Source organism: Phaenicophaeus curvirostris, chromosome 2, assembly GCF_032191515.1.
Source record: "Phaenicophaeus curvirostris isolate KB17595 chromosome 2, BPBGC_Pcur_1.0, whole genome shotgun sequence".
Classification (NCBI taxonomy): Eukaryota; Metazoa; Chordata; class Aves; order Cuculiformes; family Cuculidae; genus Phaenicophaeus; species Phaenicophaeus curvirostris.
In genome coordinates, this window is record NC_091393.1 from 55,879,676 (window position 1) to 55,907,432 (window position 27,757).

Genomic DNA, 27,757 nt, shown 5'->3' on the forward strand with positions numbered 1-27,757 from the left:
TTCCTATGGGCATGTTAGTTTACCTCTTTGTGCTGACAGTTAATTCCAGAGTCCCTCCACACTCGAAAACCCTGGAGCTTGTCACCCTGTCACAAAAACTCTGCACACGTGGAGAGAACTGCTGCCAGCTGGATGCTCCAGAGCCTACCACACAGAGTCACACATCCCCACAAACGCTCCAGGCGTTATTGCTCATTTCAAACTCACTGACTACAGAACACTTCAGGCACCAACCAGGCGGCTTCAACCAGCAGTGCTGGTGCACATCTCCTGCGCACTGTTTTCCCTCAAAAATAAAAGTCATGTTATGGTCTCTATGCCCTCAAGTAAGCAGCCAAGTTTGAATGAAAACAGTAAAAAAATCAGGTAATTCCTGCTACATAAACAGAAAGCATCCATAACACATAACAAAAATGCTCTTCTCTACAGAGCAACCACAGCTATTCGTGTGTTTTCAAGATACATGTATGGACTTTTGGTTCCTCTGCTCAAACTCTGGAGGTCTTCTACTGTCTGATCCCTAGAAACAACCAGAGAAGTGATTGTCATCAATTCAGCCAACCTGTTCTCACTTAGAGGTAATCATAAAAATCTAGTGAAATATCACTGCACCTCTTACAGAACAATAAACCTTAATCCTAGCAAGTGGCAGATCACGTACTCCTAGCTAGCTGGATTCAACCACAGACGGCAGGCAGAATTCACACACTGTGTACACAGCCTTTTCCCCGAAACACGTAGATGTGAGCTAAAAGAAATTCCAAACAGCCAAATAAAACTCCACACTTACATTCCACATGGTATTACCAGGCTCTGTAACGATTGCAATATGCTACAATACATTAAGTGAAAACAGATAAAGTTCTGGTCATTTAGTAAACCAGTACTTACATACAGGCTTGCTTTCTTTTTGGATGTGTGATGTCCTGTGAAGAGAGAAAAAAAAAAACAAACCAAAAAACAAAACAAACAAGACACCTCAATACAGCTTCCTCTCAATTTGTTTTATTTGGCAAAGTAGCACTTCAGACAGTTCACACAGCATTTATTCAAGCTCTTCAAGTCTTCTGCATTTCAACTTGTCCTCTTCTCCAAGAAGTTTTTACTTCAGAACCATTGCTCCATCATGGAGGGGTTTCCATTTTCCAAATGCTACTCCCGGATACTCCATTCTGTCTGAGTACCTTGACTATCACCAACCCCTTCAGTGGAATGGGTGCACTAATCCCAACAGCCTTGGTCCCTGAAGTCTTACACCTCCTGAAGTGGCTCTTCCCATAAAAGTTGTTGCCAGGTCTCAGCTTTATCAGCTCTTCCAAGTTATGCTAGCTTATTACACTGTGTCCAGAGACAAGAATTTGGATACAGTTGAGCTCATATCTTTCATTTAACTAATTAAATTAGTGAGAAGATGTAACTAAAGCTGAACTCAAACTGAATCATACAGTAACCAAAAGGTTGAACATTAGCATGCATCATTTAAGATATTTCACTTCAACACCAAGAACTAGATTCACAGTTGATTGTGGGTTAGTACAAATTTGTCAGATGCAAGTGGGTTTTTCTGAATTGTATTCTCTAGAATACAGGCTACATCAATTCCTTTATAAGATTAATCTTTGTGCATGTGCTCCCAGGCTGCAGTCAGATCAGGAGGTGGTACATTAACTTCCAAACATCTAAATAAATTAAGTGATACATATCTTTTGCACAGGAATAGGACGGGGCTAACATTCAAATGGAAGGTTATTTAAAATGTTCCCCTTTCATACTCAAGAGAGTTTTGAATTTTAACCTTCATGCTTTCAGAGATTAATCCTATGATAAAATTATTGCTGTTGCACCGCAAAAAGTTAAAGATCGTTTTTCAGTGATCAACTAGGGGTTGATTTATACAAGTTATTTTATTCTATAATCCTTTTTTATTATTAAAAAAGAAAAAGCAAGAGAGAAAATAAAGATAACATGCCATTTACTTTAATTCCTGGTTGCTCAAATCTGAGCAAGAAGACTCCAGACATACCTCCCCCTTCTCCCAAAGCAGCTCACCTTACTGTACTGCTTTGCAATTTGCTGTTGACATTTTACAGTATCAAACCAGAACACTTGGCGCAGGAAAAAAAGGTTTATAGCCTTCCAACTACTCTTCTACATCATGTAAATTGAACAACTGCATCTCTATCAGTACTTAGGAGTCCAGGATTTGCTATTCCTTACACATGTATCATGTTTTCCTTGTACAACAATTAAGAATTCACTTTCTAAAAAGCCAGAATTTCTCCTGGGTGCCCATAGAGAGAAAAATGAGCAAAGGGCTTTGCCAAAAGCAACTTTCTTTCAGGACTAAACTGGATTTTTCTTTTAATACGGAATCTATCAATTCATATCTCAGTAGTCTACTGTATAATGTTCCTAATCTCCCACGCAAGCACACAACTCCCTTTTTGCTTTTAACTTTATGTGGCAAAGCAGCATTGCATAAGCTGTTCAGTGATTGGGACACAGCTTGCATCATATTTACGGAGTTAAACCAATGTGCATCACATCAGTAGTGAGCTATAAACCAAAAGAGAATTTCAAGACTCTATTAATTTATTTTAGAAGGAAAGGGAAAAACATGTTCTGTTATACCTAACTTGAACAGCAATGTTTGATAAGAGCAGCCACCCACCTCTGATGTCTTTAAGTTTAATATATACAAATGCCTGGGTTTAAGGTGATTAAGCAGCTGATTGTATCTACTACATGCTAGTCTATGACACCATGTCAAAAGCTTAAAAAAAGAAGTTCATCTCCTTTTAGTAGCATCTAGCAGACATTGGAACACAGAAAATCTGGTATTACCTACACAGTGTCATAAGGTGCACAGAAGCAGTTTTACCAAGGGACACAAGAGCCAAGAGAAGTGAGTGTTCAAGTACCCCCATCAAAATCAGAGTTCACAAGCTATAGGTCTTTATCTGCAGTTTTGCAGAGATTCACTTTGAACAGATGAAAGTAAAATAAAGGCATGTTAAATAAAACAGTGCCCACATAAAACTTTCCACCATTTCTTTATCAGATTTGCCTTGAGCATCTAAAAATTAAAACAAACACCACGCTTTTCCATGCTGATAACAACAGTATAACGAAGTCCAAAACAAGCTGCAATGCTGTTGGTTTTCAAAAAGCTTTTAGAACTGGAGATGAGCAGTCCACTGTAACACTATGTTTGGGTCAAGATGATGTAGCTTTTACAATTCATCCCTGTAGAAAGAAAACACATGCAGTTATGTTTCTCCTCCCCTTGAAATCATATTTGAAAAGTCTTTATACAGAATCAGATTATATTTAAGTGCCCAAGCACATCAGCAAAACCTCTGAAGTCTCTTCAAGCATTTAAGAAAAGAAAACAACACCAAAGGAAAGGCAACAGCAATGCCATATCATCTTATACTTTATAAAATGCATCGTGAAATATGGGTCCCTCTAATTTATATTTAATGGAACATTTAAAGCAAATTAACTTCCCTTGCATCACACACAAGTTATCCACAGCTACCTGTCATCCAGACTTTGTTGGCTACATGCAGGCAAGAAACTGAGCCAACTTACTACACAGAGTATTGGCAAAAAGCATTCCAGCAGCTGCCAAAAAGGCAAGTTTAGCTTCAGCTGCAGTCTCTTAAGAAAGCTAGGAAAACAACCTCACATCAACGCCATGCAGCTTGTACTACCTATTTTATTTATTTTGCAGAAGAGACCAATTAGCTCCAGAAGGAGCTATGCTAAATCAGGACTAAGTTATGGAAAGGTTGGGGTTGGTGTGCGTGTGTGCATGTTAAAAGATTCAGGTAGGAGAAAGGATGCATCAAGAAGTCTCTTTAAATCACTACAAGGCACCTAGAAAACGCAGGCTTTTGTTCCTGCAGGACATTTAGAACACACTGAAACAGGAAACTCATAGAACCCATATTCCAACAGTGAAAATATCATATATTAGTGATTTTTTTAAATATTTCTAAAGCATTAACTTTAGTGCAAAACGTCCATCAAATCTGAAAGCTTTGCACTGCGCTATAATGAACGCTGGAAAACTTCAACAGAAGTGTTTGCGTCCCCCCTCCCCCAAGGCACAAATGATCTACAAGTTCACAATGAGTTTGCTGCAATTTTTCTTTTAGTAGGTGCATCACCCTCATTAGCCAAAGCAAACACTGTCTGAATTAAGAAAAAAAATCACTAACGTGATTGCTGGCTCAATAAGCAATATTTCCAGCTATCATGCAAACTAACCCACAAAATATAGTGCTACATGCACACAAGCAAAAGCTTTACAGTTGCAAAGGCACTATCCTTCAAGAATCACGTAGCATGGAATGACAGAACGAAAAACATTTTAAAAGCAACTGAAAAGGCTGTTGCAACTAGTGCTTAAAAGACTAGTTTTCTATCTAGTGCAGCTGGCATACAAAACTTGTGATTTAGTGATAAATATTTGCATTCTTTGCACTTTGCACTGCCTTCTATTATTGAGATACTAATCATACAGCTTCAGAGCGTTGCAGTAATTACGGAAAGCAGAAAAAAGAAGAGAGAAGAATATATCTTGGCAGGGGTAAGAAAAATCTGTTTATAGCTAAAAATTTGGAGGTTCTCCATATTTGCTTACTTTAAACAGATTAAAATAAATGAACATCTGATACTCAGTTTAAAATGCAGTGCTGGTGAATTAAGGACAAGTACTTCATTCATCCTTAATGCTTCCAGGAGCTGTATCATCAGTTAATATGTACAACTTCAAAAAGCATGTGTAAGTAATGACTACTGTTATTGATGGTTTGGTCTCATATGCCTATTTGCTGATGTGATTTTCATCCCAATTCCTACCATTTACTCTCCTTACTTTGTAAAAGCCCAGCCTTTCACTTTGACAAAAAATTCTTAATCCTTCAAGCCCAAGCTAGATCCTCAAGAAATTGTAAGCTTAGGAAGAATTCTGTACTTACTCTGAAACTATTAGAAATTATTATTTTTCCCAGTCACAGATATTGACAAGGTTTTTGCATAATGTTGCTATTGCCCCTAAAGTACTGAAGTATGGAGGCGCTTTTTCTTTTACAAAATGGTATTTATACCCTGAATTCAAATAAGTGACATTGACATGTCAATGTTTTAATTGCTTGTATTTTGTATTACTTCAAGCTATGCCTAGCCAAATAATAATGTTCCTGTAAGTATATCCTAGATATCACTTCAAAAATAAAGATTTTAGTATTTTGTTTGTTACAACATTTACTGTATTAAAGGATTATTATCAAGGGATTTCTTCACTCACTCTTCATTAATCATTAATCTAACAACAGCATGCCACCCCCCAAAAAACCCATGACATACGTGTTAAAATTATGCAGCATTTGTTTTCTACTGCTATGTGAAGCTGAGCTTGTATGCACACTATTGAATTATACATATATTAGAAAGTTGTGAAAGTCTTAGATTGTTAGGTTGGTACCACTTCTCAGCTTTCCACCTAATGTGAACAGCTTGCTGACTTAAATACACATTGCAAAACAGTATCAGTTGATCTGAACTGCAGTTGCATGGATCAGAAGCTGCCAAGCTGTGAAATCCACCAAGTTTCAACTACTGGTTAGAAAACAGCATACCTGCCTATCCTCCCAGTGGTAAAAGATATGTCCTGCTGCAGAGCTTAAGAGGAGACTCAAAAGATGACTGCTATTTCCTTGTTAAAAATAGTCTGTTGTCTTCTAGAGCCATAGGAAAGATGTACCAATGAATTTGTATTTTTCTCCCTTTTTCTGGTCATGACTATTTGCTGTGATTCTTACACAACACACAATTTCCCTCCACCTTCATATACGCACTCCTGCATCCTCAGCAAGTTTGCAGATGACACCAAGCTGAGTGGCGCAGTTGTCACACAAGAAGGATGGGATGTCATCCAGAGGGACCTGGACAGGCTTGAGAGGAACCTCATGAGATTCAACAAGGCCAAGTGCAAGGTCCTACAGCTGGGTCAGGGCAGTCCTCACTTTCAATATAGGATGAGAGATGACGTGATCAAGAGCAGCCCTGTGCAGAAGGACTTGGGGATGCTGATTGATGAGAAGCTCAACATGAGCCAGCAATGCACACTTGCAGCCCAGAACTGTATCCTGGGCTGCATCGAAAGAAGCACTGCCAGCAGGTAAAGGGAGGTGATTCTCCCTTTTTACTCTGCTCTCATGAGACCCCACCTGGAGTACTGTGTCCAGTTCTGGAATCTCCAACATAAGAAGGATGTGGAACTGTTGGAAGGGGTCAAGAAGAGGGCCACGAAGATGATCAGAGGGCTGGAGAACCTCTGCTATGACGACAGGCTGAGAGAGTTAGGTTGCTCAGCCTGAAGAAAGCTCCACAGAGACCTTATAGCAGCCTCCCAATACCTGAAGGGAGCCTACAAAGAAGCTTGGGAGGGACTTCTAGCAAGGACATGTAGTGATAGGACAAGGGGGGAATGACTTCAAATTAGAAAGGGGAAGATTTAGATTCAACGTTAGGAAGAAACTCTTCACAGTGAAGGTGATGAAGCACAGGAACAGGTTGCCATGGGTAAGTTTTTGATGCCTGCTCCATCCCTGGAGGTGTTCAAGGCCAGGCTGGATGGGGCCTTGAGCAGCCTGGTCTGGTGGGAGGTGTCCACGCACATGGCAGAGGGGCTGGGATTGGACGATCTTTAAGGTCCCTTCCAATCCAAACTTGTCTATGATTCTATGTTTACTAGCTCCTGCTTTGTAAGCAATATATATATTTAGGTTTTAAGTCGTCACAATGGTCCTTCTCAGGCCCTTGGAATTCTAGCTAGGGAATCACTCATCGAGCATTGTCAGTTGAGGCAAAGCAACTTTATAAGCTCAAGTTAAAGCAAATTTCAGAAGTCATTAGCTTCAAAATTACTATTCTAAAAACAAATTTAAGAAGGTTTGAAAAATTTTCACTTACTACTAGGGAAAACATACAGGAATATTCTACACTTCCCATTGAGAGTGTCCAATGACAAACTAAGAAACATTCTCAGAAATATCTAACAGGTGGCATTCCATGTAAATGTCAGAGTTCATTATGGGAAAAAGAACCTCACAAATCTTATCAACAAAAATATATATAACAGAAGTTTGGCATACAGGTGAGTCATGAAGTTTTGCAATCCGTCACCACCTATTTAGTAGAAGGCATTCTAATTAAATATCTGAACGAGCATTTATAAATTTATCTAAAATCTCCAACTCACTCTTTTTGATCCACTTCAATTTTCTTGTCATTAGGCAGCATTTGACTTTCACATTTTTGATACATCATTGATCTATGAAAAATATGCTGTCATTACTGATACTGTGTTCCTGACTAGGAACACAGTATCAGTGTTCAGATTCAGCTACACTCTGAATTTCAATATCTACTCAGTGTTTCAGCAGCCAATTATTTCTCCCTTTGTAATTTTAAAGGTAACTAGATGCAATACTTGGACTTAATGCATTTTAATCTGGAAAGGTGCTATTATAAAGTGTTTATTATTTGCTATGATCAGTCATTAAATTGAGAAAGTAGGTTGAAATGACAAAGAAAAGGAATTTTCTCTGCAACCTATTATGTAAGTTACATCACATGCATTTTTTAATAATGCATAAATTTTAAATTTAACCTAAAATATTTTGCGCAGAGATTCTTCTTGCTGAAGTAAAATAAAAACTTTAACCATAACCATTACTCTGCATAGCCAAAGAAATTCAGGGCAAACTATTCCTGCTAATTTCAACTGAAATTAGACACTAGCTTGTCAGGGGCATTTGAAATACTGAATAAGAGTTTCTAGGCAGAAACATAGTAAAGTATTTCCCAATAAATTTTTTCCAGAAGGGTGCTTTTTGATGCAAACATCATGTTGTACGTACAGGTAAGTGGAATACAGTAACAACCCGAGTCTAGTCACTGCATTTTTTGCTCAGAATGGATATACTCACATTATAATTCTGTATTTTATCAGCAAATACACATTTAGCACAACAATTATAAAAAATTTCTACTAAAGCAATATTTTAAGTTAAAAAATGTAATTTCTTAACTTTTTAAAACAGCTACCTGTTTGGAAATAAAATTCATGATTGCAACGGAGTCTCACTGCTAAACATTCCTTACACCATTATCCTCTTTTAAGTTGTCTCTCCCTATAAGTAGCAAGTGAACTCTTAGAGAAGTAAAAAGCAGAGAGATATTACTTTACATAACAATTGCCAATAAGGTAGCCAATAAGCTCTGTTCTCAATTGCATGGCATAAGAGGCCTTTTCTCCTCCCTACTTATAAGAAAAATAATTAATAATTCGAAAGTAATAATAAACATATCATAATACCAGCATAATCACTTAGGTGGACACCTACCGCTGGATCTCTGGTACACTAATGCCTTTCATTTTGTACCAGAGATAGGGTTCCTGTGTATATTCTACTCCCAAAAGTCTCATGGAGTCACATTTGAGAAGATTCACATTTATGTTTGGCGTTTAAGAATACAATTTCAGCTGAACCCAAACTAGAAAATGATGGACTAAATTGGAAGAAATCCAACAATATTCACAAAATAAGATTCTTCTGGCATAACAACAATTTATCAAAATCCGTGGAGTCTTCTCCTTTCAGCTAGTCCAGATTTTGTTTTCCTAGAAGTTCCAGTTTTACATAATGAAAAATGATGCAAAGCATCTGTAGGTAGGTTTGACCTCAAACACCACTTAGAGATCAAGTCACTGTTGTGCACCTTGCAGCCCTACTAAGGAAGTGTACCAACTGCTCCAACATGTGAATGGCTAAGTAAAAATTCATGAGACTTCTTTCCTGCCAACTGCAAGGTCTGCTAGCCTAGTAAAATGCTGCTGGCCTGTAGATTGTATTTTGTGCAGGACACCAATTCTTCATATGATGAAACAGTTAACTTGCATTAGAAGTTAAATTGCTTAACAATGTAAACTAAGAGCTAAACACACAGGATTCTTGAGCTACTCTAAAAAAGAAGATTGTTCAATGAATTTTAGATTTATTACTACTAGACTCTCTCATAGGCTACAGTTCTTTCTGTAATAAAGACTTAAAGATGCTCCTTCAGAGAAATCTCTAATTGAACTCTGCTCACAGATCTTCAACAACTTAGGAAAGATTAATTGAAATCTAGGAAGTGCAGTAAAAAATACTTCTTTCGTCTTTTATGCTAGCACAGAAAATAAATGCTGATTTATAATTAGGAGTCTCCTTAACAGTATCCGGCTGACCATGCACCTTGGACTCACTAAGAAGGACAACCAACAAAAAAGACAGATGTGACCTCCTCTAAGGCCTGCAATAGACTGACAGTTATTCTGGAGAACGGAAGAGGAATTTTCTTCACATGACAAAAAGGACAATTAAAGAAAAATAAACATTACAAGACTTGGACTTCTGAGATTTCTTTTAACAGAGATTTCCAAGTCAGAATGAAATTTAAACACACATAGCAAGAAAAAGCCTGTATGCTGCTGTAATGATCAAGATAACTCCTTAGGCTAAAAACTTATTATTTCTGATAACACTGATGTATATTTTTAACATTTAAATTAAAAAAAAATACAATCAAGAAGTATTTCAGAAAAGAACAGAAATTAGTAAGAAAACTTGGGGGAAATAATCCCACAATACTCATGACCAAAGAAGGCCCAAAGACCATCTATTATTTCTTCCTGAGCTAGCAGAGAAAACTGAGTACAAAAGTGCACAGAAGAGATGCAAAGACCTGAGAACTGTGGTCCTTAATACATTGCACACCACCTTCAGCAGCAGCAAAGGATAACCGCTATCATTCCACAAATCCTTCAATAAACACTATTCATGATAACACATATTGCTGCTACAAAAAAAAGACAACTGCTACTAAAAATCAGATCAGATGGAAATGAAGGAAAATCTCTAAAACCTCTATAGAATTTGGAAGGCTTAAGAAGAATACTTCACTTCTCTAGACTAAGCAGAGCATGGACTCCAAAATGGAATAAAGTCCACCATGTTTGCCAGAGGAGGAAACCGACTACAAAGCAGGACTTCCAAAGCCTTACAAGCGGCAGGAAACCAGTATTATGCTCTGCAAACACTGGCAATATTTGAGAACAAAGTATTAATTTGCACAACAAATACAAAATATCTGAATAGTAAGCATGCTTTGAACTATGCAATAACTCATTAAAATTTTTCTAGGAGTGATTTGTACACAGTGGCTATACCGTAATCCAAGAAACGCTAAACCAAGTTTTCAGCGAGCAGCAGTAATGCAAACTGCTTTATTTGTACTTTCAATGGACATTTTGATAGCTTAAACTCATGCATCCAAATTGCAAGGAGGGGAAAAAAATAGCAAAAATCTAGATTTAGGAGATAAAGCTCAAAAGTTGTTTTCAGAACTCAATACGCATCTGTGGACTTCATCAACGCAGATAATACGTTCACAAGCATTTTCTGCCAGGAAGCAAAACAAGACTGCTGCTTTGTTCATTCTAATGCCTAGCATGGTTTAAGCTGACAGCTGTGTTATGTCTATGTTATTCGTCATTCAATTCAGCAAATTGGAAAGTTTACTACCTCTAGAAAGGCCTTTAGAGTTTGCTGTGTTGGCTGTGTTGCTGTGTTGGCTGTGTTACTGTGTTATCTGTCCCCATCAGACACAGATAACAGACTTTTAATAACAAGTCTGAGAAAATTTTCTGAACACTACTGAATTACATTAATACTTTAGGGAAGAAGGGACTACCTTCACCACTTTCTGCTACTTGGAGACTAAGGGACAAGTGCTCACAAGATTATCTATATCTCCCACAAAGTATTTTACAAATATTATTCTTCATTTGTGACATAAAAAAACGCACGTCAAATTATCACTAACTTAAGGACAAAACAATATTTATTCTTAAGTAATATTTTACACTTCACCCTAATTACTGGGCAAGCTGGTTATAACAATTTTATTAGAAGGGAAGTTTAAATTTTGAAAATTCTGTGTTCAAAACAACAAATAAGTAACTTCAACACACCAAAGACTAAAGAAAACATGTCCAAAAGAGACAAAGTGCAACCCATGCAATATTTTTCTTCAGCTTTTTAATTAACTCAAACTTAGCATAACCTCCTTTTGGTGATGTAGTCACTTTTCATGGTATGGAGGAGCAGAAAGCAATGACAGCAGCAAAGGCAGGCCTTGCAGTCTATCTGCTTAAAATTCACACCCTTTCACCTTGCGTGTGTGTGGAAGAAGTAAGTGGAACAGAAAATCACTTCCACCTGGACCACTGCTTCTCTTTATCTGTTAAAGGCACATATATCACTCCCATCAGAGGCTTCATTTTGACACTGCCATCTTCTAGTTTGTCATATTGTTCGAGCATCTGGTTTCCCCCTGCAGGACCAACTGGTAATATCAATCTTCCGCCAGGTTTTAACTGATCTATAAGCTAGAACACAACACAGAAATTAGAATGTAACCAGCCACTTCAGAGAAGCTGGATTCAAAGTTTGTTACATTAGATTAATATCTTTGTCACAATTTATTTATCTACTATTATGCCGTAGATAACTACTTCCACTAGGAAAAAATAAAACACGTATTGAAAATGAGAGTATCACAACAACATGGTACAACAACTGGTATTACAGAAACATTCACAATAACTTAAAATAATTCCAAAAGAAGGTAAAATAATAATTGGATTAACTGGGTTGGTTGCAGTTTTGGTTTCTACAGAAAAGAGGAACAATGTGGAAATCAACTTATTTTTATAGTATATTCAATCTTTCTAAACTGCCAGGTTTAACATCTTGATACTTGTTATGCATCAATACAGACTGACTGTCTAAAGAAGTCACAAATTTCACGTCTTATTCTGAGGGCTTCAGGGGTGATCAGTTACCCCAATGGGTAAGCCCTCAGAATAAGACGTGAAATTTGTGACTTTTTTTAAATTAATCTTCCTGGAATAATTCTACGTTGCCTATAATAAATTCACTACCCAACAGCTCCTCTTTCATTGTGTGAATAGAACAGCATTTTATGAAACTACTCTAAAAGATATGAAAACAAGTAAGATAATTGATAAGTAACAGAGTATCCAAGAGAAATACTTAAGATTTTTGGTTTTGCTTTCATTATCACAATAGTTTCAGAGAAAATTCAGTACTTCCCAAATCCATGAAAAAAATCATATATAACTTTTGCTACTAACATAGATTAATAAGCTTTATATTACCTTTTTAATTGTCATCTGTCTGCATTTTGCTGGGAGCATACAGCCTCCCTCCAAAGTAACAATTTAAGAACAAAAATACAAAAAACAGAAACCAAAAAAACCTCCCCACAACAACCAATGTTTGGAAATGTCTAACTTGTCTATAGCACCTCAAACCTCCAGTTCTTCACTATCCCTCATTAAAATTCAGTTTAAAAAAAAAGTTTAATGGGTATCTAACATATCAAAATCACATTCACATGATAAAAGCGAAAGGAAGAAAATCCTTGTCTGCAAGAAAGGACTTCATCATGTATGCACATTCTAAAGTCTCCAGTTACTCTGCAGCTTCTCAACCAAGAACTGCCCTGTATCCATCTGAAAGCTACAAACATATGGCATTCTCTGTATTTCCAGCTGAGTATATAACTCTTCAAACAGACTCAACCCCTTTGAACTTCAGAAATAAATACTTACATTTTGTAATTCAATGTTTGATAAAAACAAGTTAATTTATTAAAATGTTCCGGTTCATTGTTGTAGTAGAGGGCTGCACAAGTGATTTTAAAATATGTCTATTTATTTAGAGAAGAGTTATTACAACATACAGCTTTGTAAAAACAACAGGAAGCCCAATAATAACAGAAACAAAACCCCCAACCATGCAGTAATACCACCCTACCCACTGATATTCCCAGCAGTGGAAGTCTATAAGGTATTTTACATAATTCTGTATCACACAAAATATAGAGGCTTACTGCTTGGGGCACAATTGGTGCTGCAGCTCCTACATGAATCGCATCATAGGGAGCTTCTTCTGCATACCCCAGTCTTCCATCTCCCACTGCAAGAAAACACTTTTTTTAAAAAAAAAAACATTTTCAAAAGGAGTGGAGAAAACAGCTGATCTGCCATTTCTATAGGTAGATAAAAGGCTATGCTCAGATTTCAACTAAAATTCTACTGAGCAGTAATAAAATGAAGTCAGTTTAAATGTATTGACACAATTGTAAAACAGATATAGAAAACCCACCCTCATACAAACATACTTATAGAAGATATGAAATATTACTGAAGCACCTGAAATTAGAAAGCATGGATTTATAATGGAAGTTCTTGAGACACATGATCTACCCAGAAGAGATACTTAGGTATTTATGTGCCCTATGATGTGACTTTTCCCCTCATTTACCCTCTTAGAACACACGACTGTCTTTGATTTGCCTTCATGAACACCATTTCTAAAAAAAATGCCAATTTTAAGTCTAAAACATTAAGTCTCAGATTCACCTATCAGAAGACTCCAAAGGTGACAAAAAGCAAGTATTCACACAGACTATACACCTGTAGCTGCACTACCGGTTGGAATGGAAGTCCACATCTACATTCATACATTAAGGCAGTACTACACTAAAGCCCATGCATAACCCTCTGCCAGCAGATGGGCGTCACTATCCTACCTACAGACAACTGCAATAGCCAGGTCAGACTTGTGCCTAAAGCTCTAGATAGCTGCTGGGAAAATGTTAGGTATGATTAAGTTATTCAGATGGCTACCATTGCAGCTTCAGCTTTGATGAAGAATTCATGGAGAAGTATCTTATTACAGATGTTTCATATCATCCTAGTTATTCAGGATGAAAGGGGAACAGATGAGTTTTTTTAAGCCACTGAAACATGGCAAACTAGATCCCAAGTTAAGCTTTGAAATAAGATGATGTGAACGTGGCATCCATAGTATTTACAGGAAACCTACAGAAAATTCAGAGCAAGTTAGGCAAGTGCTCTCTGCAGTTATTTAGAAACAGTGAGCACAGAAGCCCCAGTAATCAATTAAGACAAAAAAGCAAGAAGGCTAATGAGCACAGTCCTCTGCTCAGCACAAGTAGTTAACTGTTTGCGGTTTCCTGTCCTCACTTTTATCACATGTTAATTAAAAGGCTGAACAAGTCAAAAGAAGTTCTAAGCCCCTGGCAGAGGCTGAATATTTGTCAACATTTTGTATTCCAACAAATCACAAGATAGGAAAAATACATGGTGGCCACAGCAGGTTTCATTTCAACCTCAGTGACAGGGAGGGCCACCGGGACACCAACAACACCCTTAAGTATCCAAGAACATACAGGTAGATCTGTGCAGCTCCTTGAAACAATCAAAACTGGTGAGTTTGCCATCTTTCATATTAGGTCTGGAAACAAGAACCCGCAAAGACCTTCTACCCAAAGCTTAAGTACTATAAGAAGTGAGCATGTTTCCCAAGTACTGAGAAGCCCCTTAAAGCTTAGAGACTTATTTTCCCAAGCTCCAACCAAGGGCCACAGAAAGAAGCTGCCAAGCAAGAACTACCAGTGCTTCAAGAGAACTCATGCCTATCAATCATCAATTCCACTAAGTCAGCTTTTATAACTATTGCCAGTAATGAAAATTAAAGTTCCAGTATATATATCCAGGGCTTAATCTCTCTGACTGTGCCAAAGTAGGTTCTACGGGAACAACCACTTCAATGCAGCCAAGTACATAACTTATATTTGCTTACTAGCACTGTATACCTCCTCTAAAGAGGAAGTGGTGATGTATTAATGTATCATGCTGCTGTTCCATCACAGAAGGCAATGGAGAAAGACTTTTTCAGCTTAACATACAGATACTGCTTTGAATGATGTTAGTTACATGGAGAGACAAACCCTCATTCTCTAAGACGCAACACTAGGCATTAAAAGCAGTGATCTCCAGTACTGCTGGCAAAAGAAGAAAGGATTGCTAAGTTGAAGAAACAACTGTGAAAGAAACTGCTAAGTTGTATTCTGAAGAAGAATGCATGTATGCCTACACTTAAATGCATCTTGTGCACTGTTCAGAGAAATTTACACATCCTATCACTTCACTGACAGTGGTAAAAAGGACCCACACCATCTAAATCCTTTGCTCATAGAATTGATAGTCCAAACCAAACCTAATGTCTTCACACTCCCCACACACAACAACAACAAAAAAAATCATGTTCCTTTATATGCATCAAGCACAGCAGGGCTCTTCCCTTTTAACACCCACAAAAATTCTCTTGGCTACAGCAGTCAGGTATACATCCACCCACAATGGGAACACACTTCTAGATATCCAGAAAACTGGAAAAAAACATTAAGCCAACATCCATACATTCAATGTAATAGAAAATATTACATTGTTCAATGTCCAAGAGGAAACAGCAGCCCAAATTTTGAGGTTGTGCTTACATCCCAAATAACAGCCTCCATCCTACAGAGATATGCAGTTACATGCAGCCTTTTAATGAAGTAATCACAGTGATGGGTGGTGATGAAGGGAGAAAGGGAAGTATTAGCACTCTGATATAAAAGGATTTTGTAGCTTGTTTTTGAACCTAGACCTGATCTGCTGATCATGATACTCAAGCCTTCAGTATCTATGCAGACCTGTTTCACACAGAGCTATAGCATGAAGCACAGAAACAGAAGAGAACTGTCTCACTGTGGTTAGAATAACCTCATCCCGTCGAGCTATGTCTGCATCAGCAAATAGTGCAGCACAATAGCAGCAGATCTGTGCAGCAAAACAGTTTTTGCTGAGGACCTGATGTCCACGCAACATATGTGTTTCAAAATAATCACCCTGGTCTAGTTCTAGTCTTAACAACTTAATTTCCATTATCAAACATATTTGGTTGTTTCTCAGAGCACATAATCCAGCCTAGTTCCATACAAAAGGAATCAAAGTTTGTGCTCTCCAGAGGTACTCATGTCAGCCAAGGTCTGGTAAGTGGAAGCAGTTGAGAGATTCACCTTAAAGGCACCCTCCTAATTTAAAGAAAAGAAAAAAAACAAAACAAAACAAAACCCCACAAACATACCCTAAGTATACAGATCCCCAATTCTCAGTGCAATTCTACTACTGAGACAACCCAAAATAATATTGATGCTTCTGAAATGCAGTTATGGCATCTCTGAGGTGTGACAAAGCAATGGAGAACGTCTGAAACATACTTGTCAAAAGCCAGCAATTGACTAACCTAGTCTGAAGTCGTGCAGTCCCCATCACCAATCAACCCTGGGGTTACAGGGATTCTTTTTTTGATTGTGTATTGGGGAGAAGGGCGTTTGGGGGTTTTGTTTGTTTTTGTTTTAAAAAACAGCTGTCTAGATTCTAGAGGCACATCAAAGGGCTCCCAGGAACCTGGCAGCATTGAAACATTATTCTTACTCCACCTCATTCGCAAAAGTGCTACTTGCCCATCTGTACTTTTTTTTTTTCCCCAATGTACTGTGGTTATTCTAAACATACCTCACAACAAAACTATTCAGAAGTCTCAAGTCATCCTGCAACAGAGTCAAACATAACATAGATTATGATGTTTACTTAGAATTCTAGACTCCCCTAAGAGCAGGAGTGTTTGTTTCAGGTATAACCAGAGGTGTACGTTCAAATTGCTCTTCTACAGCAACAATGGAAATTATATCCCATTTCCCCTCTTCAGCCCAAACAGTTTCAGCATAACTCCTTTTCCAAGCAAGTTCAAGGCATAAGTGTTCTCAGTGAGGGACACTACATTTTATGTATGTGTGTAGGTATATGTGTTGATGGGCTTATTTTAAAAAGATTTACAAAACTCCATCACCTACAAAAAAAGAACAAGAATCAAAATGGTAACTAAGATAAGAGCCAAACATCATGTGACAATAATTCTTCCAAGCACTCTTGTAAGAAGCCTCAAAATAGCCCAGGCCTTCAACTTCTTTTTTAAACTTAACAAATGGAATGATAATGAATGAATGTTTTCTTCCTGCCACTTTTGCATCTTGTAAAAAAAAAACCCAAAAACAACAAAAATCCCCAAAACACAAAAAAAACAACCCCAATTCACTGTCCTTCATTATTTCCTCAGTAACTCTACTGCCAATCTAGTACTTTTCCCATTTGACTCACACAGCTTTCTCAATTACTGTATCAGAATTCTAAAGGCTTTGTTAAAGAGCTCAAATCTAGACGACAGTACATTTATTCAAGAAAAGTTGTGCATTCAAAGCAAACTTTAAATAGCAAATTTAACATGACAGAACTTCAGCATGTAGAGTATTTTGACTGTAAAACACTTCGCTGTTAAACTTCTCCAACAGATTGATTACACATTCATTAAGACTGAGACAAGTCATATTCTCAAAACTGTGTGAGGATGATATTTTTCAAAGGCCTAAAGATGACTTGTATTTTAAAATTTTCATTTGGTTCTTCTTTCTTTGGTTTAACTTCTTAAATTAGAATTTTTAACCACATCCAATTCCAGTCATTTTCAACCAGCTGCTGGAAAGAGTATCAGTTTAATTAATAAGTATATCAATCCGATGCTCACCAATCAGTTTCACTCTTCCTGAAGACAGCAACGTGGGATCATCTTTTTTGACATTATTTATTGAGTCATCTACTAGTTCTTTGATATGATCAATTCCTACAACTTGTCCTTTGGGGCCAACCTGGAATAAAAATATACAGTTGAATAGTTTCTGCTAGTTTTGATTCATTTATAGAGTGATATTTCTATCTCCTGAAACCATCTCCCTAAAATAAAAACAGAACCAGTAAAGTGGCAGTATATTTTCCTCATGTTCTTAAAACTATCACTTGGAATGACACATCTTGACTGCTAGAAGCAACTGGTAATTGAAGTTTGTCAGTACCGTGTTACAAGCACTTGTTATAGTCATCCTTTTGAGATGTGATTCGGTTAAGTTATACTGTTAGTAGATATTTCTTCTCAGAATTTTTAGAAGTTAAATTTGGTTATGAGTGATTGTATTACCTGCAATAGAAAGTAACAACTTCAAGGACAAGGACTAGAACAATCTCCTTTCATGATGAATAAACTTACATAAAGATTAAGGTTTTTCTAGAAAAGATCTTACTTCAACAAAAATGGTAAATGATGCTTTTTATTTTGTTATCTTAAGTGTCCTATTCTTCCAGAAAAAAACTACCTTCCAACCTACCCTTGCATTCATGAATCTACTTCCAAATTTACAGCCCTCTTCCACAAGAAGAGAGGAACTTTTGAGAGCTTATAACTCACAGAAGGACACAAAAGATCTGTGTATTTTGAGGGGAAAAAAAGGCCTACTAACAAAAACTTCTCCATTACAGGTATTTCTTCTGGAATTGTGTCCTTATTCCAGAAAAATTATTCAAACTTTGGAGAGAGGAGAAAGAATCCAAATCTTAAAATCTGAACATTTTTAACAGGATCCAGCTCAAAGAACACAATGGCAGATCATGACCCATGTTGTCATACAATTTTGTCTTTGGACACACTTGAACGCATTGGTTATGTTTCTGTATCTTACATTTTAACATTGCTGAGACATGGAAAATTACCTGGGAATAGATATCATGTAGATATATTTCTGTTTTATTATGGACTGGTCCTATATTAAAAACACCAAAAGAGCAGTGTTACCTCTTCTTTCTCAAGTGGAAGACCACGAGCCTAGCCTTTGAAACAGAGCAAGGCACATGGCAAGTTTACACTATGACAATCACAGGTTGCTATTTGGAAGAATGCTTGGCAGTCAGATGAATCGGAAGCTGGCAAAAGATCCAGTGTGGTCCCACAAAGGGTAATATCACAGAAATTATTATTTAGCAAAATGGTCATAGCATGAAACAGCTTAATATGAAGTAAGAGAACTGCCTGCTGCATGTCACAGTCTGTTACATTGTTTTTGAGTCCTCATCAATTACTTCTGTCCACTATCCTAGCATTTTGAAGTGTGCACAGTGGATACAAGAGCAAAATGGCACAGTTTTGGGAATCTCCATGGTCTATTTGGAATAAAAATATACCCCACGCTTTTTATAACTCTAATGCTTACAGGACGAAAATTACAATTCATTAAATTTTCCAGCAAACAAATTAATTTTATTAAACAGAGTATTTAAGTTTGTACATGACGTGGCTAAATTTACCACAGCAGTTTAACATGAAAACCCAAATGAAAAACTTAGAGATGCTTTACCAGTCTGAGGAAAGATAAAGCTTTCCCAGATGAGACCATCATCATCAGACTACAGCTCTCATGACATCAATGTGCACTCAGGTACTTGTGCCACAAATGCAAGCTATTAATTCTAGATCAAATAGACTGAAAAGCAATATCTATAGTAAGCACATCCTCAATTGAATGTTAATAGCAAAACACTTTGCCATTGTTCCCCATGATATACTTCTTTCAAGCTTTTGTTAACTGATAGAACTTTACAGAGAAAGAATGGCAGAGCAGTACATATTGCCCTATCTACGTTCATTCAAGTGGATGAAGCAAAATCCATATTGCCCAGTAGTACTGCTATCAAACAGAACAAATACATTTATCCAATGTTTTAGAAAACATATGTCTGTAAGGCATTCCACAGCATACCACCAAGGAGGAATCAAAAGAGGAACACGACATTCATATGGCAATAAAAAGATTGTGTGATTAACCTCAGCAAAACTGAAAAGATATTTCTTTTTTGTACAATTCTGACATCTCTGCAGATGTTTTCAGCTTTTCTTAAACAGTTGGTTTAAAGAAAAAAGTGCAAAACCACATCTTTTCATGTCTTATAAAAAATGGCTATTCCTATGCATTCATAACTTCTTAGTGAGAAATACGCATAACTGACAAACACTTTAACACTTGTAGGATTGGAGTTCCCATGCATGCTACTAGCACTTGATTATTGACTATAAAGTTAGACCAAAAATAATAGGTAGAAAGTTGAATAAGTGACATTTAAGATTTCCATTAAACTGCAGTTCAGTTAACTTATTTCAACTATATTTTTTTAATTTTGCAGCTAGCACTTAAAAAAAACTGAATACTTTTCCTAGCGCATTGCCCAGTCCTAAACATTCTCATCTAATTCTTAACACAGGAAACCAGAAGTGATCACAAACTCAACAGATCAGTGCTTGAAAACAAAAAACGAAGTAATAAAAACCCCATATGAGAATTTATCATATGCATCTCCATATCCCAAATTAACTTCTCAGAAAGACAGAAAAAAAGAATCTAGTTTGTAGTTCAACGAAGATGTCTGCTATCTATAAAGCCATGATAAAGCCCTGGAATTGAGAAGAACGAACTGATTATATTCCATCCCATAAATTAGTCCCAACAGCACTGCAGTTACAGCCATCATAAATCAATTTTTTTTTTCTGATGATGGAGAGGGTGGAATCACAGTAAATTCCTTACACACAGTTTGAACAACCCATAGATTAAGTTGGTTGGCTAAATATAAAAAGAATATAGATTAATATGTAACTTAGAAAAGTTTAATTGGCTACTTATAGTGATGCTCATGCAATATAGTAACAACAAAAAGAATGAAGTTAAATTCAAAGACAATTCATAGACATACAATATACTTTCCTGTGGAAATAGGGTTCTTCTATGTCTCACTAAGCTTTCATCATAGCATGAAGACATGACAATTGATCACAATGAAAACATTCATAGCCACACAAGATAAAGTACAAACTGGGATGGAAAAAACAAACACATCCTTCCTTCAAGCTGTAAAGCAACTAGTAAAAAAAAATCAAGAAAAAACCTTCCCCTCTAGGCAGTTTCTTCACCACCACACAATTTATTGGACTCAGCAATCAAATATCAGCTCGGGTAAGAAATGGGTACTAAAAGACACCCAGGAAAGTAAATTATTTTCTGTATAATCTACATCAATCCACTGTATGTACAATGCATTTTTCCCCCCTTTAATACAGAGTTGTCCTGCAGTTCAAGTTGTTCTAATGGTCAATTGATTAAACTAAGTATCTCACCATTCGTGAAAAGCATGCTGTAAGGATTCCACTTCCAGATCCTACATCAAGTGCTTTGGCTCCTTCATGTAACTGATCAGACAGAAGTTCAAGAGCATATGCATGCTAAGAGAAGAAAACAGAAAATTTCAAAATATTTTAAATGTCTATTTACCCAATGTATGTTCATTTCTTCAGTGCAATGCACTGAGGATTTGTGTAAGAAATTTCAGAACTATTTTCTCCTACAAAAACAGCAGTAGGGGAGTTATCTATATGATATAATCATCGTTATTTCACTGGCTCCAGTAAATCGAGGAGCGTATAGATGTTTTTTTTTTAATATATATAAACTCATCTGATCATTCAAGCTTATAACACACACTAAATTTATATTTATTGGGAGACACACCATAAATCAGTTTAATTCTCTTCAGATTTGGTCATTTTCACTGTTCCAGCACTACATGGCCCATAAAGACTTTAACTTATCAACATGCTAAATACTTTGGAATAAGCTGGGATGGCAGCTAACTAGGAGGAAGGCAGCTCTTAAGCACCAAGGAAAGTGTCCATTAAAACTACCTCTTGTATTACCTGCACACTGGCTGAATCAAAAAGTAGGAAAAAGAAGCTGACTTTTACAAGGGCAGAGAGCCAGGCTCACATCAAATGCAGTAGTCAACAGACACGTCACAAGTTTTGCTTTCCTACATGGACCAGTACACAAACTGAGCTTAGGCTGCACACTTTAAAAACCAATTTGTTCTTTAATGTTTCAGAGATAGCCATTACCACACTCTTGTGGCTCAATCCATCACACCCAGAAAATAGAAATACTTAGAACATTTATTATTAACATTCGCTTAGAGGATCCATCTCCTTTTTGCTTTAACACTTCATATACTACTACGATAATTCAAAGATTATGACTTAGGTGAACTGAAATTTTGCAAACACAATTATCACTTATGTTCTCTCTAAGCCACAGCACTTTCTCTGTCTTTCCTAGAATAAAATCGTTAACATTTCTATAAGAAAATCCTGATTTTTTTTTTATATTGATAACTAGGCAAATTCTAACCCAACTAGGTCATTTTCAGTCAAGAGCAAAAGACTTTTACTATGTTTTGACACTTTCCAAACATTGCAAGGACAAAAACGTCTGCTTTTATTTAGCTTTCATCTCAAAAAAAGAAACCCAGAAAAATTATGTCTGTGCTAGTCCTATGTATTGAAATCCCCTCTTAGCACTCAGTAATGAATGCCTTGGTCTCAAACCACTTGGCAAAACACCTGCACCTCAGTACAATGTATCTGGGGTCTTTTTCCCCTTCTCCAAAGAAGTAAAGGCATTACAGCAATACCATACCATAGAAATCACTGTTATAGACTCGAATACTTATACCTTTGAAAATTACAGAGTTAGAGTAATTTAGGTTAGAAACGATTTGCAGTCCAACCCTCTATTCAACACAGGAGCAATTTAAATTCTGTTTCTTAGGGCCATGTCCAGTCAGCTTCTTTCACAATCTACAAAACCTATTCCAGTGCTTAATCACACTCAATGTGACTTTTTTTTCCACCCTAGAAACTAATCGGAATTTCCCACGCTGCATTCTTTTGTCCACTTCCCTTCATCCTATCACTCTGCATCTCCAAGAAATGGTTGACTCAATCTTCCTTGTGCTCTCCCACTAGGCAGTTCACAACAGCATCACCGCAATCAATTGTACATTAAATTTGCCAGGATGAATATTTTATTTCAGAATCATTTGGATGTTTATAAAATCACCTATACTAATCACTTTAGTTTAAAGCTTACCATATGTGGAGCACTGATTGTTGCTTGGAAACCTGTAAAAGAAGAGAAAGGAAGAACAGCAATCTTATGACCTTTACTATCTTGCCTGTAAAATGCAATACCTTAATTATCGCCCTCATTCAGGGCACTACACACACACCCAATGGTTACATCGATACTCTTACTTCAGAAATGAGTTAAGGTACATCATCAGAACGCTATGCCATGTCAACTCTGGACAGGAAAAAAAGGGTTCTATCCTTGATCTTGGTTACAATCTCCATTTTGGGACTATATTGACTTAGCTTGATCAAGTGTGTCAAAGTCAGAAAAGTAATGTCTCCAGAGAATAACATAATACCTTTTTCATTTGGTCCCTATGTAAAACCACATTTTTTTAGTTTGAGTTTCATGTGATGGGGACCATAGAACTTCTGAAGACATCAACCTTTTCTATTTTGCAAACAGCACATGCCTATGAGAAAACATAGAGGAACACACACTCATTTGGTTCTGTGGAGATATATAAGCTTTTGAGTATGTACCTTGAAATATTTTTGAATATTCCTATAAAAATAATAAAATTCCATTACAATTCGTAGTTCTTGCCACCCAAAAAAAACACCAATCCAAGAAAAAATAAATAAGTACATTCAGTTAATTCATTTACCTGCCTTGGAACAATAAAACTGGGATCTGGAAAGGAAATAACTGTCCTATCAGCAAATACTCCCATTTAAAGCCTATTTTCATATTAAAAAATCTCACATAAAAGTTAAGAAACTTGGCATTTATTTCAACGGGATAATCTGTAAAGAGAGAGATTGCTTTCTGACGTAAACTACATACAAATGTTTAGGTAGTTAAACATCAGCTGCATCACCACAAACTGCTGTAGTTCAAAAAATGTATATTTATTTGTATTAATATCGACTAAAGGACATTCATCCACTTAATGTATCCAAGTATGCCAACTGCATTCCATAAAAAACTTAGTTAAAAGGTACTGAATAAACTGATAAAGAACTAAACACACTTCCAAGTTTTTTAAATTATGTTCCCATTCTTAACATAGATATGACAAAGGCAGTCACAGTTATACAAATGAGAACAATCTCAATTATTTTTACAAGATGCTCTTACCTATAGATTGTGGAGAATCCATATAAGGGTTGTATTTTGCATAGTGGCAACGATCTGTAGCCAGCATTACTTCAAATACCTTATCTGATTTGATTATTCCATTTTCTATAAACAAACAAATAAATAAAGTTGAAGGCATTGTTTATTTTCTGCAATGCAAAAGCATGCGAAATACAGGAATATATTCCTAATACTGTGAGAAACCATGCTACTTTACCTTAACACTCTAATCCTCATCACACTAGAACTTAGTAAGCTGTGGTCCCTAGATCAAACAATGCTTACAACAGTGAACCTTGAACAAGACTTCCAGCAGTCGCAAATGCTTTTCTGAGACAGTAGAGACCACATGCAAAGATCTATGCCCTAGAAAAACTTAACTTGATGTACACCTTTGATACTCCTGAAAACACTGGCAGTAAGAAACTGATATTACTCCATATAACAAACAAGATATGGAGCTTTCTAGAAACAAGAAGTATAAGGAAGCAATTATTGAAAAATATACAAAAGCAGGTGAGAAATGCAAAGCTGCAGCATCTTTGCTCAGGATTTTATTTCAATATCTGTTTCTCTCTTGTAGTGGCAAAAGAAAAAATCCTTTTGTAAAGAAACTCTTGCAGAACTAGAATTCTGATGCTAGGGCAGACTGAGGCCAAAGAGTTCTAATATCTAAACACTTTAAACCTTTGTTCACTTTTCAAAATAAAATGTAAATACACATTCATGTAAAACATCATAAGCAATGTGCAGCAAAGCCACTCAGTTTTATTGATTTTTTTAACATAGATAATTCCTTTTTTAAAGTTCTGAAGAGACATTAGTGAGTAACAGAAAATTTTAGTTCCTCCCACTTGTTTTCCAACCACTTGCATTAAAAAATATAGTATAAACTACAAAACTGGAATTTCAACAATGGATTACTTAAATTAACTATCATAAACAAAGAGGATTTATTTGAAAAATTATATTTTACAGGAAAAAATTAAATAATTGGAGTACTTACAAGTTTTAGATACTAAAAAAATCTAACCCAAAATGCAGTAACATAAAAATCAGATTAAGGAGCTTTTGTAAGATTGTCCTCACTGACGTCACACCAGTGGGTTTTTTTTAAGTACTACCAAGACTGACAAACCTCTGCCCAGGCCCGAGCTAACTTCTGCTGAGGCTTCCCTGACTGTTTAGAGTGTGCTCCCAACCACCCTTATCGGTCATTGGACTTCTTATCTGCTACTTGTGTCCCTGATTTAATTACCCTATATAATAGACGTTTGAATTCAGACAGCAAAATAACCCCTCAAAACATTTTGCTTTTTGGTCTGAAGACAAAGTATCAAATAGAATTGCAGTAGGAATATACTATCAAATTACTAATGACAAGAACAATTATTTAAATTTAAATTATTTAAAGAAATATATATTATTTTTTAGGATTATTTCTGTATCTGATATATCCCAGAAAAGCATATACTCCTCTCACAGATCACACACATTACACGTATCCTATGCTTTGACTTCATTTAGAACTGTATATTACAGTCCCAGTGAGAGGAATCTCCCCATTTCAATGCAAGATTTTAATCCAAGACAGCAGGCATTGGCAGTTCATAAGTTTACCTACTGAGCAAAATTGTACCCCAAAAGAAAAAAAAAAATCCTTTAACAAACTAGTATTCACAATATGAGATAGTGAGAAGAAAAAAACCATTTTCCTCTGACCACTTGGAATTAGTTGTACATCAGTTCTGTAAAAAAGCATGGAAATAAAACAAGAACAAAAAAAAATTTACGTATATCATTACATATCATCAAGAAATTAGTTTCTCTAAAATAAAGACAAAAGGGCCAGAGGAGAATAAGCAAAACTGATTATGACAGCAGCAAAGAGATAAAGGTTCTAGAGGGTAGAAGGCGGGTCAAAAAGCAGCAGCCAAGAAGCACTTAAGAAAGATCTTAAAATAGTGATTGATTCCTTCAGATTGTGTATTATGCAGATAAAAGGACACATTCTAGAAGCTATAGGTAGCCATATGCTCTCTCCTTTTGTGCCTTGAGGAAAAAAAACATGCAGAGAACAGACAGATCAAGGTTCCAGCTTCAAAGAGTAACTGCAGGGCCCTATGGTAATTCCGAGAACCTCCTCTGGTTTTCAGGGGACTTTCTCTGAACTGTTGTGACTGCAGGATTCTTCAAAACCTCTTCTTTCACATTACCCATAATCTGTTTCCCCTATTCGCAAACCTCTATGCCTGCCACTTCTCTCATCTACTTGCCACCTATCAGTAAGAAATTCACCTTTCGTCATTTAAAAATTTTATTCTGCCTTCATTCTATTACTTGCATACCTTATCCATTCTTTGGCCAGCTTGTTTAATCAGAGTATGAGACCACTATGGCAGAAACTGTCAGTGCATGTCTGTGCAAAACAAAGCATAAAACTTTGTTTCAGACTGAGTACATATAACTTGATAAAGTGTGATGCTTACACTGACAGGCACATGACCGAAACAGTAGCTACTAATATTCTACAAATTCTGAGCATTCAGGATGCCTTCATTCAAAAAAACTCCTGAGATCTGCTGACTGTTGTACCATCTTTGGTAATGTCATTTTTTCATCAGTAAATCGGAAGTTGAGGAAATTACCCACACTCAGAGTCCTCAACAGAACCCGGGGGAGAAGTTGCATCTTGTATCTTAGTCTTGTACTTTAATTATTGAATAATGCTCCCACTTCATAAAAAATACACGTCAGCTATGAACGTGGAATTACGGGGCACCACAATATGCCCCCATAGATTAAGACTGCTTTTCAGGTTTGCTTATTATACAGTGGTGAACACCCGTGTCCAAAGAAAAATGAACTCTTGGAATACTGGTGCTATTCCATTCTAAGTAAAAACAACAACAAATTTTAGGGGGAAAGAAAAGAAAGAAAGAAGAGAAAAGCAACCAGTCCCTAAGCATTAAAGTCAATAATGATTTTGTAGTAATTGTTTCTGCACTGACAACAAAAAGAATTTTTCTTAGTCTCACAGCTGAATATAGAAAACCACAGCAACTGCAAGGTACTGAACTCCAATGAATGTCCTTTCCTTCCTGCAGCAGTCAGTCCCAAGATGACCAACTGCCAGGATCTTAATTATGCCTGGAACAAATCCCTATCAGATTAAGAACTGAAGTCCAAACAACAAGTATATCCATAAAAAAAAGCCAATAATAAGAGTTTACCTTGAGGAAAAAAAAAAAGAAAAGAAAAAAGAAAAAAAATCGACTTCTAATTTCATGCCATCTCTAAGTGCTGAAAAAACGAGACGATCAACAGTGAATTATTTATTAAAAAATGCCAATGCAAAATATTTTCTAAAATTTAAAAGGAAGCTATATATTGGAGAAAAATAATTCACAATTAAATATATAGGGGTTGATTATCTTTTTCAGTGATAACATGCACAGAAGACTCTCTTTGAGGAGACTGCTGGGCTTAAAGACACTGATAATCAGTAACTGGAAACAAATCAGATACTAAATTACAAAGTATTTACAAGCAAAGGCTAATACACAAGTGCATTAGCTTACAGCTTAAAATAAAAAATAAATGCTAATAAACAGAGTTATATTAGCATAACTCCTAAGCTTCAAAGTGCTGAAACCAAGAAGTTACCACACTTTGGAGTGGAGCACAGCCTGCGGAGTTCAAGAGTTACTCTGTGCAGAGGCTG

At 36.4% G+C, this 27,757-nt stretch overlaps 1 protein-coding gene across 2 annotated transcripts in view; it reads right to left on the bottom strand.

Annotated features, from left to right (window-relative positions):
• Nucleotides 1–983: 983 nt before the first annotated feature.
• Nucleotides 984–27,757, bottom strand: part of PCMT1 (protein-L-isoaspartate (D-aspartate) O-methyltransferase) — a 37,427-nt gene continuing 10,653 nt past the window's right edge. The window contains exons 2-8 of one of the 2 annotated variants that reach the window (XM_069852128.1): nucleotides 24,034–24,138; nucleotides 22,912–22,943; nucleotides 21,108–21,212; nucleotides 17,640–17,760; nucleotides 13,036–13,121; nucleotides 11,337–11,506; nucleotides 984–3,246 (exon numbers count right to left, since the gene is read on the bottom strand). In XM_069852128.1, coding sequence (XP_069708229.1) covers nucleotides 3,234–3,246; nucleotides 11,337–11,506; nucleotides 13,036–13,121; nucleotides 17,640–17,760; nucleotides 21,108–21,212; nucleotides 22,912–22,943; nucleotides 24,034–24,138 — 632 coding nt within the window. In that variant the 3' untranslated portion in view covers nucleotides 984–3,233. Of the gene's footprint in view, nucleotides 3,247–11,289; nucleotides 11,507–13,035; nucleotides 13,122–17,639; nucleotides 17,761–21,107; nucleotides 21,213–22,911; nucleotides 22,944–24,033; nucleotides 24,139–27,757 lie in introns of both variants that reach the window. The other variant, XM_069852129.1, reaches the window with a different exon arrangement.